Source organism: Gracilinanus agilis, chromosome 4 (assembly GCF_016433145.1).
Source record: "Gracilinanus agilis isolate LMUSP501 chromosome 4, AgileGrace, whole genome shotgun sequence".
NCBI lineage: Eukaryota > Metazoa > Chordata > Mammalia > Didelphimorphia > Didelphidae > Gracilinanus > Gracilinanus agilis.
Window position 1 is genome coordinate 456,863,258 of NC_058133.1, and position 24,290 is coordinate 456,887,547.

The following is a 24,290-nucleotide window of genomic DNA, read 5'->3' on the forward strand; positions in this document are numbered from 1 at the left end:
TCAGTAAATCTATTCTGTACATTCTCAAGGGCTATTAGGCATTATTATTAGCATACAGTCTCACTAGGCATATTGGTAATGTATTATTTCTCTCTGCATTACAAAGAGGAGCTGACAGATGACCCACACACATATTGATGCCCCCTAAGATTAGTTTTCTTTATTACTAGTTAGAGAATTTAGTGCTGTGAAATCTGCAAATAACATCTTCAGGCATTTGGGGTTTTCTCAGTCTCCCCCTCTGGGCTCTCTACAGCTGGTGGTATTCGGTCACAGTTCACATTCCTAATCCTGCTGGAGTTGAATGCATTGCTTGTTGCTGACATGCTCTGCAGAGGTCAAGGCTGTCAATGTCATCGGAGTAAATTTTGTGGCTGTTCAGGCTGGCAGATGGTTAAAGGCAGCCAAAGGCTGCCCAGGAGCCTCAACTTTGGCTCTGTAACAGTCTCCACCTACCGTTTCCAAATTGATGTTGCTCTGTTCCTTCAAGGCTGTGGAGAAAAAAATACTTTATTATTTATCATTTATTAATATTGCTTAAACCTAGTTTTATGTGGCTAGAAATCATCTAACCCAAAAGCTTATTGTACTTACTGTAGAGGTCAAGCTGACCTCATAGATGCTCCAGGGAAGCCAGATGGCTGTAAAGAATGCTTCATTCCACCTTGTGCTGGTTTCTGGTCCACTCAGGTCTTGCTTGGGGTCCACCCAAAGCTTATGTTTGGGGTCCACCCAAAGCCTCTGTTTTGCATCTTTGGATTCCCCAAATTAGATTAATTTATCTGCTCATTTACATTTCAAACTGCCCTGTTCTGGAGATTAGTTACTGCCTATGTAAGGCCAATTAGCGAAATGTCCTTAAGCCCTCATCTGAACTCTATGTAATGTAACCCTCACAGAGTCTCAGAAGGACCCACACTTTGTTGCAGCTCTCTCCTTTACCAATAACCTTTACAAATACATTTCTTTCTAAAACTATTTCAGGTTTTGGGGGTCATTCTCATGACAAACAAGGACTGTGTGTATGTATAAATAGGTTGGTTGCTTGGTAGGCTATCTGGATTGACTAGGTAACCATTATATTTACTATATGTAGACTCAAGATTCAGGACCATAGATTTAGAATTGTAAGACGCCTTTTTCTATATAGATCAGGAAACTGAATGCAAGGTGAAATGACTGGCCAAGGTTACATAGAGAATAAAAATAAGAGTCAGGGCATGAGGCAGATAGACCTTTAAGATCTGAATTTAACTCTCGGTCCACTATACTACAGGGATCCCCCGAGTTCAGGGTATTTTCAGGGGGTGACAAGATGTACTGGCAATTGAGAGAAAAAATTTTTAATATATTTTTTATATTTTTTTCATTTCTGTATTACCTTTTTACCAATGTATCTCTTTCCCCTTTTACTCTCACAGAGAAATCCCTGATAATGAAGAATACAAGTGAGGAAAAAGAGGAAAAAATTGACTAACCAACATATTGAAAAAAAAGTCTGATATTATGTGACATTTTCCTTACCCGATATTTTACTGTGAGTGAGGGTGGGAATGGAAGGATTGCAAAATACATTAAGCCCAAACTTGGTCTTTTTAATTTCACATGATTCAGTTTCAATCATTTTGTTGTTGTTCTGTGAGGTTTCCTTCACATTGTTTCTATCATGTTTATTATTTTCCTAGTTCTGCTAATTTAACTTTGCATTCATTCATGAATATCTTCCAAATGCTTACCTGTATTCAATATAATTATCATAGTCATCAGTTCTTACTGAATAATAATATTCCATTATATTAGTATAGGACAATTTATTTAGCCATTCCCCAATTGATGGACTTCTATTTTGATCTTATTGGGGGTATATCTCAAGCAGATGAATCTCAGGGTCAAAGGCAATGGACATTTTAGTGACATTTCCTGTATCCTGCCTGTGCTTCTGACTTTCTGGACTTTGACACATTGCCTCAGCTGTGGTCTCATTCTGGAAACTTCCTCTTCGCTGGGCATCCTTTCCCTAGATATTCCTTCCAGTGCCTCCGTTTTATGGAAGCATAATTTCAGATTGCTTTCCAGAATGATTAGACCAATTTGCAGTTTCATCAATGATGCATGAGTGTGCCTCTGATACCATAATTACTATAGCCTTGATTATTGCAGCCTTTCTTTAATAGTTTTATACAAATAATTTTCTTAATCTTAATAAATGTTTTTTGTTTTTACATGATAAAAAATTTTCCCAATATCCTTCTTCAATCCCCCTGAGAAAGATGTCCAATATAACAAATAATATTTTAAAGAAAAAAAGAGAAAGTCAAAATCAATAAAAGATCAATATATTAAACAAATATGAGAATCTATAAAATGTTCCTCACCTGCAGTTGTCCCAATTGTGCAAAGGGTTTGGGAGGAAGGGATGTCTTTTCAAATCTCTTCTTTAGGGTCATGCTTATTCTTTGTAATTCTGTAATATTCACTTTCATTTTGTGGGTATCGTTTAAGTTTACATTTTTGTTTTCATTATGTAAATTGCTTTCTTTACTCTTCATTAGTCCATGTAAGTTTTTTGTCCTTCTCTGTATTCATCATATTCACTGGTTGTTATAGCACAGCAGAACTCCATTTTGTTCATTTACCCCAATTTGTTTAGTCACGACCCAATCGGTGGGCATCTACTTTGTTTCAAGTTTTTACTACCACAAAAAGTACTGCTATAAATATCTTGGTTCATACGATGACTTTTTTTTTTTTATCAATGACCTCCTGTGCTCAGTAGTAGAATTTCTGGGTCAAAGAGTATAGATATTTTAGCCACTTTTATGTGCATAGTTCCAAATTGCTTTTCAAAATGGCTGTACTGATACACAACTCCATCTGTCAGACAAATGTTAATCTATTTTCTGGTCTCTTGAGAGAATGATTGTTTCAGATCAAAATGACCCTTACTAGTTCCTCAACCGTATACCTGGTGGCAAAAAAAGACATGGCTGTGGTAAACAAAAAGGCACACTACCCCAAAAATGATTGAACCCCAAAGGAAATATAGCTAGAAAGGAAAGCATATCATGGTGGGGACTTCAGTATTTTAACCATTCGAATAAAAATTAATAGTGAGGCTTTTCAGGGTAAGATATTGCTATTTTTAACATGCTAATGTGCATTTGAGCTATATTGCTCTCTGAAAAAGGGATAGACAGACCCCTGCTGTGGGATGTAACCTGCAGTCTGGATGAAGCCGCTAATGATTCTTTGATGCCAAGGGTCACAGATTTGAAGAGCTAAGTGAGGTTTTTAGTGAAATCATAGAACTACAGAATCTCAGAACTATAAGGGACCTGAGAGGTCACCTAGTCCAACCTGTTCCTGAATAAGAATAGCCTCTATAATATCTCTAAGTGGGCATACATCTTTTGTTTGAATGTTAGAAGTGAAGGGGAGTTACTTCCAAGGTAGCCCATTACGTTTATACTGTTCTAATTGCTAGGAAATCTTTCCCTCTCCCCAAATACATATGGGGGAGGGCTGGCTATCCTTCTTTACTGGAGCAAGATGCAGAAAGGCAAAGTCGTTGATAATATTGCCGTTGGGTCAACTTGGATTGGATTGAAGAACTTGCACAATGAGTCTTGAAAGTAGAGAAAGACAAAGTGATGAAAATAACAGGGATCACTGCTGCTGGGTTCTGTGCTGCACAGAGTTGAAGGGACTTTAAGACTCTGCCTTGCCAATGATGGTAGAATCTAAAGGAAAGCCAGATGCTTGAGCTATGGACTTTCAAGGAGAAAGGGAGAGTCTATTTTCTTGCTACTGTTTATCTTAGACTCATGCCAGTGAGATTTAGCCACATGGCCATTAGTCTCTGAGGCATTTTAAGCAGCACTGAATCTCAAAGCTGAAAGTGGAAAGGCAAGACTAAAGCTCACTGAACTTCCATATCCTGGAGCAGCATTCCCTAGAAACGTGGACCCGGATAGTCTGCTATCCTATTTGTTCATGAGCTTGTGGCTAGGGGAATCATTTAAAGTTTCCATAGAACTCTCAGATCTCAATATAGACATTGGGTCATGAGTTAGCTTCATGCATCCAGCTCTCTTTATCAAGGGGATAGGAAATCTAAAAATAAGATACTGAATTTCCAGATTAGCTATCACCCTTGATCCCAAGCTGTGGCTGTATATCTAGAGAGAGAGATAAACTCCAGCCAAAAGAGAAGTTTCTGCTTTGGGGATGGGCTAAATACAGGATTTGAATAGAACTATTAAACCTAAGCTCCCAGTGAGTAAGGAGCCTGATTTTACTAATCTTTTCTTTAATTTAATTTAAATTTCCTTAGATAACAATCCTTTTCTGCCTAGATTTTTGTTGGAAAATACTGAAGGAAGGCTAGGAATGACCAGTGTGTAAGATATAAGCTAATCTTGATCAGTATAGCTAACCCAAGATCAGAGATTTCCAGGGATCTGTGAACTTTGAGGTGGTGGTGGGGGGGGGGGGTTTAATATTTCATCTTTTTTCAGTATAATTAGTTTTCTTTGTAATCCTTTGTATGTTATTTTATGCATTTAGAAACATTCTGAAATGGGATCCATAAAGCTTCACCAGATTGCAAGAAGTATCCTAGACACATAAAAGAGGTTAAGGACTCCTGTTTTAAATGATGTTAGAGTCTGAAATACATAAATTAGGGGGTGGGGCTAGGAGGTGATTGACAGTCAGGCAGCATAAACCCAAGTCTTGCTCGAACTTACTGTAACTGACACCTAGTTGGAAACTCCCACAGCACCACCTAGCGGTTACATTTATATCGAACTTAAATGTGCCAGCAATTTGCACCCTTATTACTAGTTACTCTCCACCTGTAAATACAGGAAAATCTAATTACTCATCTACATGGTGTTCTTTCAAATACTTGAAGACACTTTTCATGTCACCCCTAAGTCTTCTCTTCTCCCAGCTAAACATCCCCAGTTCCCTCAATTGATCCTAAAACATTTACCCCAGAGTCCTGCACTATTCCAGTTGCCTTCTTTTAAATAGTATTGCTATCCATTTTAAAATATTGTGTCCCAAACACAACATAATACATGGTTTTAAAAATGAGATTATCACCCTCCCCTCCCAGGCCTGGATACTATGTTCCTCTTTTGGTAGCTGAATATTATGTTAATTTTTACAAAGGGAAAGAACTCAGAATGAGCTGATGAAGAAGTAGACTAAAGTGGCTAAGTATAAGCCAGTTATACAGTCCTAAGGGAAGATCCCAGAAGGCAATGCCTAAAGGAAGATGCCTTATGGCTACAGTTAGAATATGAAATTCTCTCTGGATCTGGATCCCAGATTCATAGAAACTAATAATTTTAAGAAAACCCAGAGATGATCTGGTCTAAACCATATGGTCATAAAAATTATAACTAAATAACTCATGTGATGGAAATAATGGGTATCTGTCCTTCCCTGTAAACCCTTATATACTCAATTAATCCATAATAATTTGTCAAGAAATTACTAGTTGTCTAGAACTTTGCTAAGTATGGAGTATGCAAAGACAAAAAGTGAACAAAAATTTCTTCTGTTATTAAGCTTACATTCAATTAAGGGATGAGGGAAGTTTCCCCTCACATGGGAAACCAATGTAGGACTACACACACATTCTCTGCAATTTATAGTCTCTTAGGAAAGTGCTTAGAGAATCCTGCAGAGTTACACAATATATAACATGGTTATTGAGTATGGGTTCAAATATCATCTTTATGCAGATGATAATTAGATTTATAGATCTACACCTACTCTCTCTGTCTTTGTCTGTCTCTGTATCTATTATCTCTCTCTGTCTATTTATCTATCTATCTCCAGTTTCTAATCACTTGAAATTGGATATTTCAAACTGGATACCACCAAGATATTTTAAATTCAACATTTCCAATATAGTATCTATTACCTTTCCTGAAAACACTTCCCTATACGAAAAATTTATTATTTCTGTTGAGAATATAACCAATCCTCTAATATCTCAGATTTATAACTCTGGCATTGTCTTGGGTTTTTCACTCTCTTTCACCCCACATCTCTAATCAGCTGACAAATCTTGCTGTTTTTACCTCCATAACCTCTATCTTAATGCAGCCTCTGCTCTCCATTCTTACAGCCATTTTGACTGAGTTCAAATGCTTGTGATCTCAATCTTTCTGCTTCATGTCTTCCTCCACTCTAAACCTCCCTCCGAAATGCTACCAAAGAGAGTTCCATAATCTACATCCAGCCATATCAGTCCCCTACTCAATAAACTTCGGTGGCTGTCTATTGCTTCTACTATCAAATATATACACCTCTTGTTGGCTTTTAAAACCCTTCACAACCTCACTCCGACCTGTCTTTCTAGCTTTATTATCCATTACTTTCTTTCCTGCTCTCTGTGGTCTAACCAGACCTTTTTGCTGCTTCTCACACATGGCATCCTATAGATTGTCTCCATGCATTAGAACAAGTTAATTCCTATTCATTTCTCAATTCTTCCTCATAGAATTCCTATTTCCTTTGATCTGCAGCTCAGTCACTTCCTACAACATGACTTTCCTGATTTCTCTTACTTGCTAGTGTCTTCCCTTGTCTTCTTGCACTATGTTGTACTTAATCATCTCATATTCATTTTGTCTTTATTCTATACATAATGAGTCAAAGTTTCAAAAGCAGGGGCAAATGGAAAATAATTTCAAAAAATATTTTAACAATCTTTCCACCATTAAGAAAAATAAAACCACTACATATGTACCTTAATATTAGAGTTACATGTGAGCTTTTATAAAGAAGGTAGAAATTGCATTAAAGGGAACAAATACAAACAAGGCAGCCATTTGGGCAAAGATATAGATATAGATATAGATATAGAAATTTATCCTAGAGATAACAGTTTTATGATGTTGTTGAAGAAACAGGAAAAAAGAGGGATTTAAAAGTAAGAACATAACAATGTATTGGGGGGAAATCTTAATATAGAAAAAAGTGACCAAGAGAAATCAATAACTACTTACTTATATGACTGATCTCCCATCTATATAAAAATCTTTATTCTATTCTTCTATACATAAGTAGAAAGTATCCTTAATAAGGATATTAGCAGGCAATAAACAAGCTTTTACAAACATTATTTAACAATGGACCATAGCTTTATCATTCCACAATTAAGTGGAAATATAGATAATATGAACAGGTAGTGGCACAATGGCTAGAGCATTTGATCTAGAATCAGAAAGATTTGAGTTGAAATCTAACCTTACACACATTATTTTTTTGTATTTGGAAAAAACAATTAATTAATTAATTAAGAATATTTTTCCATGGTTACATGATTCATGTTCTTTATCTCCTCTCCTCCCACCCCCTCCCATAGTCAATGAGCAATTGCATTGGGTTTTACATGTGTCATTGATCAAGACCTATTTCCATATTATTAATATTTGCATTAGGGTGATCTCTTAGAGTCTACATCCCCAATCATATCCCCATCAACCCATGTGATCAAGCACTTGTTTTTCTTCTGTGTTTCTACTCTCACAGTTCCTTCTCTGGATATGGATAATGTTCTTTATCATAAGATCCCTCTGAATTGTCCTGGATTATTGCATTGCTGCTAGTAAAGAAATCCATTATATTCGATTGTTACACACTTATTTCTTATATAACTCTGGGTAAATCACTCAGCCTCTGTTTGCCTCAGTTTCCTCATTTGTAAAATGGGGATAATAACAGCACTGACCTAACAGTGTTGTTAAGAGAATAAGAAGATGATAATAATTATAAAATACTTTATATAGTGCCTCACTTATAGTAAGTGCTGTATAAATGTTAGCTATTTTTATATTGTATTTATTATCTGTTGATTATAAAAAAACACTTGATTCAGTAGAATAGAATGACACCACCCAGCATCTTTTATACAGTGTTTCTTATCCATACAACAAAATCAGTGAAGATTCATTGAAACTATTCCAATGGTCACTTTTCTTAAGCATCAGCAGAGGGATAAAAAAAACATATATATATACTTGCCAAAAGTATTTGCCAACTTGATGGAGGACATCCAGCACATAGTACAGGAGGTTAAAGAGGGATAGCCTGTAGATGGTTATATCCTCCAGATGCTCCTGCTTTATGGGTGACATTGTGCTAATTCTGTCAAGTCCTAGAATATTGTAGATCCTAATGAAAGAGATCTATAATCACACAAAAGATTTCTGTCTTTTTATCCACACAGAAAGATCCAAGTAGATGAGGAATGTCTACTTGCTCAGGTTTCTAAATGCATTTGTATGGAAATCTTCTAGAGCTTGTCTATCAGCATGAATATCTAGGATAGACAATACAGACGGACAATGAATTGGGCCCAGATTTGGAAAGGAATACTAGACAGAGCTGAATCACTTTCAGGAAATTGAAACACTCCTTTATTCTCCATGCTTGCCATCAAAGCATAGGTCTATCTTTTCAATACCAAAATTCTACTGCTGTTGATCTACGGCCATAAGATAAGGAATAAAACTACTTCCAAATAATTAAAAATTAATAACCCACCAAGGGCAATGGAGAGGCAAATCGTAGAGGTGAGCAGGCTGCAACATATAATCAATGATAACTCTAAAGAAGATCAGTAGTAAAAGATATTAATATATAATATTATATATTCTCATATAACATATAATATTCCTATATAATAGGAAGAGAAGATGGGCTGGTTATGTGGCAAGATTGAGTATAAAAGGCATACAGTCACAGTGTAATCAGGCAGGAGAAAATGAAGAAGGTGTCTATTATATTAGGTAGGGTCCCCTGAATTATACTTATGGTACATTGTGTAATGCAAAAGATGCAAGAGAGGCTTTTGCACTTGCAGGGGGCCAACTGAAAACTTCTGGCAGTTAGAAGCCTTAGAATTCTGAGAGAAGTCAGTTGGTCCCTGAGGCTTGAACAGAGCGGAAGGACTAACTAGAGCTCTGCTTGGCTTTTGGTTTTGCTTTTGGCCTGTGCTTTGTCTCTGGACAATTTGAACCTAGCTAATTTCTCCAGACCTCTCCCTGACCTTCTCCATATTATTTCCCTGTTTTCCCTGCCTGTTTTCCTGGGGCTCTGGGAGGCAGGGTGGCTTTTGGGTTTTTAGTGAATAGACTTTGTGGGTTTAGTTTTCCCCAATAGACTAGTAGGACATCCTTGAATTCAAACTATCCCTTTAGTATTCCCTCTACTTTAAGAGCCAACATATCTTCCCTGGCTGAGAGAAGCAGGTCCTTCTCTCAGTCTAACCCATTCCTGTGACCCTCCCCCATCTTGAGTTTCTCCCTAGCGGATGTCAGAAACCCCAAACCCCTCTGTCCTTCCTGACCAACCCTGAACATTAATAAATCCCTTTGTTACCTAATCAAACCCTCTGGAGATTCATTGTGTTGAAGAATTAGGCAAGGATTGAAGGGGAAGAAATTATTCTCTTTATTCCTGAGGGAAACTGGAGGTATCCATCTTGGGAGGAAGTCGTTGCCCAATGCTTCCTCCTGAATCCCTTCAGTTTCACTGACAGGGAGGAGCCTTGTGATTCCTTCTTTGAGGACTTGAGAAACTGACAAGAAAGCCCTCAAGTCAGATTCTAACCATTTCTGACTGGCCCTATTCCTTGTGTCTGTAGAAGTACCTTTCCTGCCTGGAAGGGTTCAGCCTATTACCCCCAATATCCTCTGTCTCTAGCCTGGGTGTTTAGTCTGTGTCAGCTGCCTCTCCTGAACACCTCACCTGTACCCTTACCATCCTAATAATGCATTGTCCATTCCTCCCTAAACTCAGCCTACCCTTTCATTCCTTTCCTATCACCTCAATCACCTTTTACCCCTCTGTCACTTAGGAAGGGAAGGAGACCACTCCCCAATTTTAGTGTCTCCCCTTTTTATCCATAACAATTGGTAAGAATGTATATGTTTGTGTATATAGATATGTGTAATTAATCGGGCAGTAGTGCACAGTGCTGGCAGGAAGAATCATCTTCCCGAGTTCAAATATGATCTCAGAGACATACTAGCTGTGTGACCCTGGCCAAGTCACTAACTCTGCTTGCCTCAGTTCCTCATCTGTATAAATGAGCTGTAGAAAAAAAATTGCAAACCTCTCCAGGATCTCTGCCAAGAATACCCCAAAGGAGGTCACAAAGAGATACAGTTGAAACAAATGAACAATAAACATGTATAATTAATTCAGATAAATACACACAATATTATATGCACAAACTATATTATATGCATTTACTGTATGCATATATTATCTTCCCCAATAAGCTATTAACTCCTTAGATGAGAGATCTTTTTTTGTCTTTATTTCCCAAGTGTCAAGCTCATAGTAGATTCTTATTAAATGCTTATTGATTTATTCATTCATTATTTCAGTCCCAGATAATAAAGACTTACAGGAACCCCTGAGCAAGTATAATGGGATAAAGCTCTCAACAATCCACCAGATCCTACTCAAAAGAAATTTGAAGTTAGGGTTGCTATGCAGGCAGTGGTCAGTCATTCTGATGTCATTTTTTCACACAATGCCCTGCATAGTTTCCCCAACATTCATTACCTTTTATTTTAGACTACATATGCAAGTTAATGGGTTTTGAAATTTCCTGAGCAAGAAGAACCCCCCTCTCACTAGTCCTGCACTGTCCAATTATTTATTTTGCTATCTGAGAAGGATGCTTATCATGGGAGAAAGCTGGGAAAAAAGTCCAGAACCAAAGAGATATAGGATATTATATTTATAGTGTCCCTGGATTAAAGAATATGTGGTAGGATTAAGGTGAAAGAAGATTGAAAAAGGTAGGAAAGTCTAGATTATGAAGGGTTTTGAATACCAAACAGAGGATTTTGTATTTGATCTTGGAGGCAATAGAGGGGGTCACTGGAGTTTATTGGGGATGAATCGGCACTTTAGGAAAATCACTTGGTTGTGGCGTAAGGAAGATTATTACTTAGTTATTAGCTTAATATTAGTATTAGACTTGGCAGGAAGGGCTTGGAGAATTCCAAGATGGAATGGGGAAGCAGGAAGTGGCTCTTGCTCTCTGAGAAGGACTCCATGGTGAGAGTTACAAGCAGTAACTGATTCCCTGGGAGATCTCAGAGCTTGTGGAGTTGCATCCTAATTCCCTGGGATCCTGGAGAGTGGTGAAGGTTGGAAGCAGAGGACATCTATCCTGCACAACAGCACTGAGTAGGGAGTGATCTGTGATCTGGTGGACAGCTTGCAGACTCCTCTCCCTACTGGGCTGCTTTGGACCATCATTTCCAGAGGAATTGGTTCCTGGCATCCTGAAAACATCTCTGGACTCTACTGTGAGGATTCCCACTCCAGTCCTATTATTCTCTGGGCCCTGCCTGGCTTAGGTCTTAGATTAGTGTAGATAAGTCCCTCCCTTGACCCTGTGGTTTGCCCTTAGCTTGTAAATGTAGAATCCCTTATTCCCATCATTTATTATTGTTTCTCTCAATTAAACTGTTATAAACTTTTACCTTTTGCCTGCTGGTTCCATAGGCCCTTGCCTAGGTGGGCTGAGTGACTGTTGGGCCTAACTGCCATTTCTGTTGACAGTTGACTCCTTGGCAGTAAACCCTGGTCTCCCTACCTTGTTTGGTCCTGTTCATCTGTCATTCCTGTCTCTCTCACCCCAGTGTGAACCCACAAATAATAATAGTTAACATCCCTGGTAACCCTCTATTACAGTTGGAGTAGAGAAAGTCTTGAGACCCACCTTCAGGCTACTGTAATAATCCGAGTAGGAGGAGAGAAGGATATATGCTGGAGACATATTAGAAAGACAAAAAAAGAAAAAAAATGACAGACTTTAACCACCTGGCCACTGTGCTGGCTCTGGTCACAATCTCTTGCCTGAATTTTTGTAATAGTCTCCTAATTGATCTTCTTGACCCAAACCTGTGCCTTCTCCAATCCATCCACACATTTGGCAAATTAAAATTCCTAAAATGCAATTTTGAATAGGTAATTCCCCTGCTCACAACACCCTGGTAGTTTCTTATTGCCTCTAGACTAAGATACAAAGTCTTTCATTTCGTATCTGAAGTCCTTTACTAGGGATGGGATGAAAAAAAGAATTCAAGTCTCTAAAATGAGTCCAGGAAAGAAGCATATTATTATTATCATCATTTGGTTGTTTTTCAGTTGTGTCTGATTCTTTGTGGCCCAATTTAGGATATTCTTGGCAAAGATATGGGAGTGGCTTGCCATGTCCTTCTCCAGCTCATTTTACATATAAATAAACTGAGGCAAACAGGATTAAGTGACTTGCCTAGGGTCACATTGCTAAGTATATATCTGAGTCCATATTTTAGCTCAGGAAGATGGGAGAATGTGATACATAATCTTGGGGAATATTTTGTGATAACTATCACTGTAGTGAAGAACTATTTCAAAAAATTTTGACCCACTCTTTGATATCAATTGATGATCTTGGGTGGGGGAGATGGGTAGTACACCAGTGAGGACTTTAAGCTATCATGCCAGAAAAACAACCCTTCACCCCTTTAAGGCTACCTTGATCGAGACTCTGAGGGAAGATTTAGAAGTTATATTCTGGGTAACCTACCTGTTAGTGTAAGTGGATGCTGAGAGTATAACTCTAGGCATATGCTACAAAAGTTTCTTAAGGGCAGGGACTATTTCTGTCATCTTATCCCAAAACCATGATATTAACTGACACAAAGTAGGCATTTGACAAAGGTTTCTTGATCCATTTAATATTACCTGTCTACTGTCTAATTTCTTTTAGCAATGGTCTTATTTCTTTCATACCCTAAAGTCATGCTCCTTTCCCGAAAGCATGACTGTAATAAAATTGGTAAAGGACTATGAATAGTTTTGGAACCATATAATGTATCAGATCTCTAGCCCTGCTGCTCTCTGGATATTTACTTTGAGCCTCTCATTCAATCCAATAAGCAAAGCCATTCTGGTCATGTGGAAGGCTTCGAGTCACTTGCCACTCAACAGCTTCCCAAACTCTAAGGTATTAGACATAGGGTCCTCAGCCAAACCACATGCCAGAGCCCATGATAAACCATCTGCTCAGAATCTGTCCTTCCCTAGCACTGGGCCAAGAGCTCCAGATGGGGCTATAAAGGGAGGCTAGTTTGGATAACGACGGCAAAGGGATAACCACCGGCATGATTTCAAATGATCAAGGCTGGGCCAAAAGGAAACCACTGAGATATCTTCCCGTCTGTCCTCCTGGAAATCCTAGGTGACTCCAGGAAAACTGCAGGAAAGCATACCCAAGCTCAGCAATACTCATAAGTAATTTTTGTGGATCAAATGGAAACAGGTGTTACTTAAGAGAGCCAACAAAACCTACTAGAAGATAAAAGTTTTACCTAAACTCTATAACTGAAAATGGCTGACTATATTTTCTGGCCTTAAAATAACTTGCTTGCTAAGTATAAAAGATGTGCAAATTTCCCAGACTCCAAAGTGCATCCAAGGATAACAGCCAAGTTGTGCATCAGTGTAAAAAAAAAGTCTTCATGACAGAACTAGTGGCCACTTTACATTGTGACTGCTCAACTCAAAAATGGGTAAAACGTTCTTTAAGGATCCAACAGGGATATGTCACTGGCCAGAATTCTTAAATAAGTAATGACAATTACAGACCTTCAGAGGAAGTAAAATATGATATATGTTGCATAGGGAAAAGAACATTGGCTTTAGAAACAGAGAAACTGGGTTCAAATCTTGTCTTGGAAACTTAATAATTGTTTGACTTTGGCCAAGTCACTTAATTTCCTTAGGCATTAAGTCAAAAAAGATTTATCAAGCATCTACTTTTGCCAGGCACTATGCTAAGCAGTTTGATCATCTATAAAAAGAGGGAGTTGGGCTAGATAGCCTTTGAAGACTCTTTCTACTTTAACGATAGGACCTAGGACCCGTCTTGATACAGTTATATGGAATAGAGAAGAGAGCACTGAACTTGGAGTCAAGAAGACCTGGGTTTGAGTACTTTATCAGTCATCTACTAGCTATATGACTCTGGAAAAGGTTGTAGCCTTGGTTTTCTCATTTATAAAATGGGAATAATAATAAAGTTGTTGTAAGGATCAAAGGAGGTAATATATGTAATTTTGATGGTGGTGGTAATAGTGGTCAGTTTTATTTCAGTCCTGTCTGACTCATTGTGATCCCATTTGGGATTATTTTGGCAAAGATTCTGGAGTGATTTGTTATTTCCTTCTCTAGCTCATTTTACAGATGAGAAAACTGAGACAAAGTAGATTAAATAGCTTTCCCCAGATCACCAGGTGGTAAATGTCTGAATCCAGTTTTGAATTTAAGAAGATGAGTTTTCCTGACTCTAGACCTTAGTGGTCTATCCACTGTACCACCTAGCTACCTCTTAATACACATAAAGCACTTAATAAACCTCAAAATAATAGATTTTATAAATTTTACACCTATATACTATAATGAGATTGTTTGTCTTAGATGGCTCTAAAGCTGACTTTCTTGAAATCCATTCAAAATTGTTTTCTTTTGAAAAAATTCTTAGACTACATCTATTTAGCTCAATTAGAAGTATTTAGACCATTCGATGGCCTTATCCCAATATTAATCAGACTAGAAAATTTAACCCCCTCCATTTTTTCAATATGGATCAGTTTATACATTGTTAAACAGACTGATAGCTCTACACTCCCATCGAGGTTGCCATATTAGAAAGAGATTTAGTGTGGACATTTGATTTGCTTTAGCATCAAACACTGATACTCAGGTAATCCACCAACCTTAGAAAAAGCATTATAGGCAGGTGTCTAGCCTCCTATGCCTGACCTGAAGAGACAGAGATGGAGAGAGACAGAGTCAGAAACAGAGATGCTGGAGGGAACAGGAAGGAGGGAAAGAGAGAGGTCCTAAATGATTGGAGTCGGGGGGCAGCTGGGTAGCTCAGTGGATTGAGAGTCAGAACTAGAGACGGGAGGTCCTAGGTTCAAATCTGGCCTCAGACACTTCCCAGCTGTGTGACCCTGGGCAAGTCACTTGACCCCCATTGCCCACCCTTACCACTCTTCCACTCTTACACCTAGGAGCCAATACACAGAAGTTAAGGGTTTAAAAAAAATAATAAAAAATACTTACTGCTAAATGATTGGAGTCATACAAAATCTTCTGAAAAACATCTGGCTCCCCTTAGAATTATCTTGATGTCACTCTAAACCTAGCAAAACTATCAACAAAACCAAGACAGGATTATAGATCTTTAGCTGGAAAAGACCTTAGAAGTCACCTAGTCTATTACTATGAGTTTACAGATGAGGAAACCAAGATCTAGAGTGGTGAAATAGCTGGTCCAGGATAATCCAGGTATTAGGTAAGTAAGCTGAGGTGTAATCTTTGATCCCCTACCTCTAAATCTAGTATTTATTATTCTACTAAATAAAGATATTTAATTTTAAAACCTTATAAAAACCTATAAATTCTGTATTTTTTAAAAGATACTTTAAAAATACTTTTATTTATTAACAAAAATAAAGTGTACCTCCTTGCTACCACATTCCCATGCTGGGGAAGAAACAACAGAAGCAGGGAGAAGAAAGCACTAACTCATTGTTAAAGGACCCAATTTCCAAATCTGTCTATCATTCTGATTACAATTGTGACTTTGAATAAGTCATTACATCTCCAAAGGCCTCAGTTTGGAGGGTCCATGATGCCATATACAGATATGCTTATTATGCATATAGTTATTCTGATTTCACAGTCTTTACCTTGCAGTTATTTCTGGTATTTTTTTAAATTCTCATCTTTATAGCCAGAACAAATACATAAATACTATTCTATCAAGGCATTTCTCTTATAATAATGTGCAATTCTGAAAATTTACTTGACCCTACAAGCAGTTTGTCAACAAACATTAAGTGCTTAGTATGAGTCAGATAATGGGCTAAATACTAAATACATGCAAAAAAAAAACAAAAACAAGATCCCCAACCGCAAGAAGTTCATATTATAATAGAAGATACAACATGCAAACAACCAAGTATACACAAGACATAAAAATATAGATAGATCAGTAGATAACTCAAAATATATAAATAGGTAGATACACATGTGTGTTCATATGTACATATATATGTGTGTGTCTGCCAATATGCACACATAGTATATAAATGGAAGGTACAAGGATATTAATTTGCTAATTTAGACTGTCTTAACTGCCATCATGTTCTAAGTTGGTGACAGTGGAAAGAGAGAGGGCAGGGCTTGTAACAGAGCTTTTTTAGTGGTGGAGTCAATAGAATTTGGTAAGTGAGTGAATATAAGGAAACAGAAGAGCAAAAGATAACAGTTTCAAATATGGGAGAAATATTAACAGAAGATGAAAAAGGAGCAGATCAAAGGGGAAAGATAGTCTGATTTCTCACACGCTTTGTATTTTGCACATATTGTGTTTGCAATGATGGTGGGACACTTGGGAGGAGATCTCCTGTGGGAATTTGGAGTTGAAAGGCTGAAGTCCAGCAGAGAGGTCAGACAGGAGACATAGAATTAGAAATCTATAGCAGTGAAAGGCATGGTAGTGGAGTTGTGGGGTGGGGGGTGGGATAGGGGGTGCCCAGTGAAGTTGCCAAAGAAAAGTATGGAGAGAGAAAAGAGCCAAGGAAAGATTCTTGTGAATCCTGAGTAAAGTCAATACATCACAGATATTGAATCAAATTTGCTAATATGTCTGATCCAGGTAAAAACAGGAAGATTATTATTTCTGTATCCAGGGAAGCATAGAGAGGGATCTGTGATCAGTGACAAGAAGGAAAAAGATAGGTAACCTCTAATTTGATCATTGGATTTCCATTTATAGCTCAGCCACAAACATCTGTATTAGGTCATAGCAGAAATGTGCTAAGAGCCAATTAAAGACAGACACAGATATCATCTTCCTATCTTGAAAAAAAGGCAGGAAGCTTGCACAAATAAAATAGGCTTCACTCTGGAGTCCCCAAAGCTGAGCCCTGCCTGTCCTCAGAGAATAAGTAGGACATATAGACACAACTGTTAAATACAAATGTTAAGCAAGAGAACTACCAAAAAAATGGAACAGAAATCTGGTTTCAAGCAAACATGGAAGACAAGAAGAAATTTTCAGTGGCATGCAGAATTTTATGTTTGTGTTTCCTCAAGTACACCCTATGCATGCACAAAGTACAAATGTAGCATTGGAGAAGCAGAGGATAGCAATTAGCTCCTCATTGGGGACCATGGACAGCATATATTTTCTTCCAAACACCCTGTGGAATTGGGTGGGGTACATAACTTTCTGGATCAAAGGATGATTGGCCAGTGATTGTTTCTCATTTCTAAACAGTTTCATGCTTTTAGCCACTACTAGCATTGGCTATCTCTAAAGGGGCAAACAAAAATAAACATGGAATTGATGTTACTATATGAGAGATGATAGAATCTGTCTTCTAATCAGTGCCCCCTTTTTTTTCAGCTTGTCATTCTGATTTTGGGATTGCTTAAATTTGAAATAATATACATATCCATGTAGATTATTTTTGGTTATGAAGGCTAGTGATGTTATCCCTACAATGTCCATAAAGGAATCATAAAATCACAAAAATTCAAATCTGCAAGGAATTTCATAGACAACCCAGGGTCTTTTCCTCCTAATTTCCTGTTACAGATTGTGTAATGTTATTTTTTTGTATTTCCCACAGTGTCTACTACATTATAGACACTCAATAAATATTTATTTGATGAATGAATACATTCCATATGAGACTTCTAATGCACATAGGAGAATATTTTCAACCAGCATCTTTGAGAAAGAGAATGTAGGGTTCTTAACTTTATAGAATAGTGACTCAATAAACACAGATACTAGTATCCAAACTTCTAAAATAGTTACAAATGTTGTTTGTATATAAATAGAAGAAAGAAAAAGAAAGAGAGAAAGAACATTTATTAAGCACTTGTTAGTCAGTCAAAAATATTTATTAAATGCTTACTATCTCCCAGTACTGTGCTAAGCACTGGGTTGGAAAATCAAAAGGCCATCCTACTCTCAAGGAACTCAAATTTGAATACAGGAGACAATATGTACAAATAAGCTGTGTTAAGAACTAGTTATTATCACTGGGTTATCATCTATTATATTTATTTAATGAACATATATAATGACCTCTCTAACATGGTCAAATCAAAATTTATTAAATACAAAAATGAAGAATCAGAAAACTTCACAGGTCTAACAAAACTTATAACTCAAGTCTAATTCCCTCCTTTTGTAGATGAGGAAACGGAACCCCAGAGAGCTTATAATCTTCACCAGAGATGACAGAACTAGTGTTCTTCCTTTCTTGTTCATCAGTTTCAGTTATGAGATTGATTTGAAAAAAAAAACACGTGCATTTTAATACCTTAAAACTGCAGAAGCAGTTAATTGATAATAATAGTAAGAAAATTTTATTTGGAGCCAGAATACATAGGTTTGGATTTGCTACTTAATTTCTGTATGATCTTGGGCATTTTCCTCTCCCTTTTGGCCCTCAATTTTACCAGTAAGATGAGGGAGTTGAACAAGATTATCAGTAATGTCCTTTAGAGCAATAAATCAGATTATCCTGGTATGTGGTGACTTAAATATAGTCTAGAATTACAACTCCAAGTAATTTAATTTTGACTTTCTACATGGACGGAGTTTTGGCATATACCTTTAAAAATCCTGAACTATTATACCTGGTTCCTTATTGAGTGAGAAAAATAAGCTGGCCACTTGGGTGGATAGATATCATCCCTTGGCTTTGGACTTATTTTTTTCAACCCCTTTTTCCGCCTTTTCCTGAGCACCTAAACATATTACCAAATTACATTTCCCCCATTCCTAACATCAGTTGCTTCTCTACAGTGATGCCTTTATGGCAGCCTTTGGAAGATGGCAATTTCTAAGAGTTTCAGACAAAATCAAATCCAAACAAGTAACAGCAGGATACCAGTCACTCCTTGGTAAGGGCAAAGAAAACATCTGAGTTCCTCATTTTAATGTGGATTCTTTGTGTCATGTTTCACTACTGTAGTATTTCTCCTTGGTGCCATCCCTGCTACAATAAGTGGCTATTAAGCTTAATAGATGTTGAAGGCATTTTCCACATCACTACATATTTAAGGGACACTTTTCCTGCCACCTATGTAGACTATGTGGCAGTAATTCCCACCTAATTTGGGAGCTATGCAATAGCTGTATCTCATTTGCATTCATTCATTGAAATAGTTATCCTGATTTAATGAGATCACTCTTAGAGGCATCCTGCAGATCCTTCCTCAAGTGGGGATGTGAGCCTGATCACAGTGGGAAACAAGGAGGGAGCACCTCAACAGAATGATCAAAGGACCCATAAAAGCCATCAGGATAGCAGTAACAGCTAAGAATAAATATGTGACACCAGGGGACACTGCAGGTGGTACCTAATTCTATTCAGAAATAGAGAAGGTCATGTACTATCAAGCAAATATTTACCCCAGCTATCACGTGAATCACCAAACAGTGCTCTGGGGTATCAGCCATAGCTCCCCAGTTCTCTCCTTGGTTCTCTGGCAGCTTCTGGGACTCATTCCCTTGTTCTTCCCATGGATGGTGACTCACATGTAATCAATTGATCAATACATATTTATTAAACACCTCCTATACTTTAGCACTATGCTAGTTTCTAGGCCTATAAAGACAAAAATGAACTAGTCATTCTGCTGAAGGATGTAATATTCTATTATTCAATTAGGGTGTTGATTTACATATGTACCTTTGCATATTTTATATGTATGTATTGGGGGCTATATTTACATATGCAAGTTTATGAAAATATTTTGTGTGTATTGTATATGTGAATAAATGTAAATGTGGTATTGGCATATGTTTGTATTGGGAGCTATTTTTCCATATACATACATCTATTGCACAAATATATGCAAATATAGTACCCCCATATATATTTCTATATATAAATGCAATCCTTTGATAAAATAATAGAATAATATCATTATAATATATAATATATAGTATGATATAATATAAAATTTAATATAAAATAACATCACTATAATATGTAATCTATTATGTAATATGGCATAATATAAAATTCAATATAAAATATGCAATGATAGTATAATATGATCTATTATATAACATAGCATAGCAAATATTAATATAAAATAATAGATCTATACACATATATATTCATGCAAGTACACATCTATACACACATATATATATACATACACTCCATAATAGTATGTTTGTATAAACATAAATATCTCTACACCAAGTATAAATAAACTAGTAGAAAGGATCCTAAAATCTGGGGATGAAGGGAAAAAATTCAGGAAAGACCTTATGTGGAAAATGGCTCTTGAGCTGAGCTTGGAAGGTCATTGGAGATTCTGCAAGACCATCTAGAAAATGAAGTCGGTGCCTGGCCTGGAGGACAAGGAGCCAGTCTGAAGACACAAAGATGGAAGATGGACTGTCTTGTGGAGGGAACCTAGAAAAGTGAGTTTGTTTGGATCGTAGAAGGCACGTAAAGGAATCACGGGCTATGAGCCTGGAAAGGCATCTTGAGGTTGCGTTAAGAAGAGTTTTAAAAATAGATACCAAATATTTGAACCTAGTATCAATAGGAAATTATTCAGGAGATGTGAAATTATCAGACCTCATCTTTAGGAAGAGTCCAAGGATTTGGTATGTCTTTATATGCCTTGGTTGATAATGTTCTGACCTACTTAAGGAAAAATCAAATAAACAAATAAACAAAAAATCATATTACCCCAGCTTTCTTGAATTTGAGGTCATTTACCAAGGCCTAAACCATAGAACTCTTTAATCATAAAATTGGAAATACGTAATAATAAATACAACGAAATACCCAGAAAGGACATTTCCAAAAGCCTGAAAATCCTTCCCAGTCAAAGCAACCATTCCTTTTTGGCAGATAAGACAAAATCCAGGGACTCAGATTAATATAGTTATGTTGCTCAGACTCAACCCCTTTCTCCTCCTGCTTTTGTAGAAGTAAGGATGGTTCTACCTTAGGCAAAGAATCGGAAGTCCTAACTGTATTCTGCCATCATGGATCCTAGCCATGAATCACTGGCCATCTGGAGAAGTCTCTTGCTTTTCAGCTGGCAGATTTTTAGGACTTCTCTCAAGGCCTGGCTTCCCTCCCAAAGGTGTATGGCCTCACTATGATCAAGTTTATTAGAGGAAAATTGCTAGAGAGAGTCATGAACACGTTAGCTTATTACTCATACTCCTTTTTTTCTCTTAATTTCCTTAACAGTAAAATAAGTGTGATTGAAGAAGATTATGAAATTACAGACTTAGATCTGGAAGAACTCTTAGAGGCTAGATTATCTAGTAGAACCACCTCTTTTTGCAACTAAGGAGATTAAGACCCAGAAAAATTAAAGGATTGATCTAGGTCACCTAATTAATAATGTACAGAGACAATATTCAAAACCCAGCTCCTCACACTAGACTCTGAGCTCCTTGAGAGTAAGGATTATTATTTTGTTCTTTGTATTCTCACTGCTTAGTAGAGTGCCTGGCATATATTAGGCTCATATTATGTTTTTTGATTTGATTCTCACTTAAAATCTAATGCTCTTTGCAGAGTACCACATTAATCTTGGACCTTGACAGTTCTCCAGCTCAAATCTGTGATCCTTTGATCCTAGGACTTGCATTAGAGTTTTCAAGGTTCTATACCACATTTGGCTTTCCCCAGGACTCAAGCAGGCTGTCAGCCTGCAGGCTCATTCCCTACTCATTCTCTGACTTAGCTTCTTCCTTCTATTTTCAAGGCCGTAGGCTCATGACCAACTTGACAATCCTCTCTTCATGTAGAATGGGTGAGATGGACAAAATCCCAAAGTCAAAGGAGGCTTCTTAATCATTCGAGTCCATCCTGTGTTTCTTTTCTGCTAATAATAGGATCATAGTTTTACAGCAAGGAACTATAGCAGTCATCTATATCTTCTCCAAATCTGTTATTTTATAGATTAAAGAATGCAGGTCCTTTGAGGTGAAGTGATACCAAAGCACTATTTCTCTGTCTCTCTTTCACTCTCTTCCTTTCTTTCTCTCTCTCTTTCTCAATTTTTTCTTCTCTCTCTCTCTCTCTCCTGCTCTTTCTCACTTTGTCCTCTCTATCTCTCTCCCTATCTTCCTCTTCCCTTTATCCTCTCATTTTCTGTCTTTCTCTTTCTCGCTCTCTCTTCCTCTTCCCTTCCTTCAAATTCCATCATCTTTTCCATTACAATAACATATGTTTGTATTTATTAGATGACATGAAGTTGGAAGAAATAATTAATATTCAGGGTAACTAAGTCAGACAATATTGCTAGAATATTTTGTTGGCATCTCATCTACCCCAACTTGAATTATCCTTTTTTATACACCTGTAGATTGTAGGTTCCTCTAGGGTAGGGACTTCATAACTTTTTATCTCTGTATCATTAGCGCCTATACATTTCCTTATAAAGGCATTAATACTTCATAATTGCTAAATATGGAATAAATTACCAAGAAGGAAATGACAGTGCATTTTGATGCACATAAACTAAATTTCTATAGGGAAAATTATATATATTCGTATATATATAAATAAAATCAACATACATATGGGAATATATAAATTCGATCCTTTATATTTATATATATAAATTATATATATTATATATATATATATATAAATTCTTTATATTCTTTCTCAGAGGAAGCATCAAAGGATCCCACAGATTGGAGCACTGGACTGAATCTAAAATAACATTCAATAGAGATAAATATAAAGTCTTATACATCGATTTAAAAATAAATTTCACAAATAAAGGATAGAGGAAATAAAGTTAGATGGGAGTTTTCTGTATAACATTTAGAAGACTTGAATGAACTATATATATTTTTACAATGTGATATGGCAGAAAGAAAAACCACTGGGCTCTTAGGCTGCCTTAAGAGAGGCATAGCTTCCAGGAATAAGGTGATAATCCCTTTTACTCCGCCCTGATTAAACTACATCTGGAATATTATGTTTAGTTGTGGGGGCCACAATTAAGGAAAATGATAACCTGGAAAGTGCTCAAAAGGGGGCCATAAGAAGGATATTGAATATATGTCATATAAGGACAGACTTAAGAAATTGGGATTATTCAGCATTTAGCCTAAAGAAGAAAAGCCTAGTTATCTTCAAGTATCTGAAGAGATTGTCCTAAAGGGAAAAAAATCAAGAAGCTGTGGGAAGAATTCACAAACAGGAAAACTTAAGTTTTATGTCAGGAAAAATATTCTTAGTAATTTGAGTTGTCCAAAAGTAGAGAGGTATACGCCAAGAAATTGCGGGCTTCCCCTCACTTTTATTTAAAACCCTTACCTTGCATTGAGTCTTATAATCAACACTATGTATTGGTTCCAAGGCAGAAGAGATGTAAAGACTGGGCAACTGGCATTAAGTGACTTGCCCAGACGGTGTCTGAGGTCACATTTGAACCCAGGACCTCTAGTCTCTTGACTGGCCCTCAATCCACTGAATCACCTAGCTGATGGATGTATGGAGGGAGGGAGGGAGGGAAGAAGGGAGGAAGAGAGAGAGAGACTGAGAGAGAGAGATGGATGAATAGATAGATAGATAGATAGATAGATAGATAGATAGATAGATAGATAGATAGACAGACAGACAGACACTGTCTCACATGGCAGAAAAATAGCTTTTGTTTTCAGAAAAGATAATATTCAGATCACCAAAGAAAACTTGCAGAATCCTCCCAATCAGACTCTTTGGTCATTATTTAGATATTGTCATATTTAGAGGTAATCAATACATGCTAAAAATGATTACTGTATGAATTGTACAACACAAATTCCCACCTGTCCCAGGACTGATATTCTTCTATAATCTTGTTCAGAATATGGTCCTACTCAAAAGGACAGATTCCTCCAGGCACTCCAAAATGCCAGCAGCAGAGCTAGATTATAAATTACATGTGCAAGGTGCTCTTGGTAGAAGGAGAGCATCTGCCAATAGTAGCTCATTCCCATATCTGTAATCAGTGGGTGGTATACGATGCTTGTGAAATATAGGGCTCTGGTAGCAACCGTCTTGGGATTGCAGCAAAAACAATAAATTCTCAGGCAATTAATTTTATGATGGTGTTTGCATCATGACAACAGCCAGTGAGTGGCTAACCAATCAATTCTCCATACTGTGTCTTCCCCC

The 24,290-nt window shown here is 37.1% G+C and overlaps 1 protein-coding gene across 1 annotated transcript in view; it reads right to left on the minus strand.

Annotated features, from left to right (window-relative positions):
- Window positions 1-209: 209 nt before the first annotated feature.
- The window catches only part of VAV3 (vav guanine nucleotide exchange factor 3), a 482,681-nt gene continuing 458,600 nt past the window's right edge, over window positions 210-24,290 (minus strand). Inside the window, exons 28-30 of the mRNA XM_044675502.1 lie at window positions 1,236-1,320; window positions 457-491; window positions 210-329 (exon numbers count right to left, since the gene is read on the minus strand). Coding sequence (XP_044531437.1) covers window positions 210-329; window positions 457-491; window positions 1,236-1,320 — 240 coding nt within the window. The remainder of the gene's footprint in view (window positions 330-456; window positions 492-1,235; window positions 1,321-24,290) is intronic.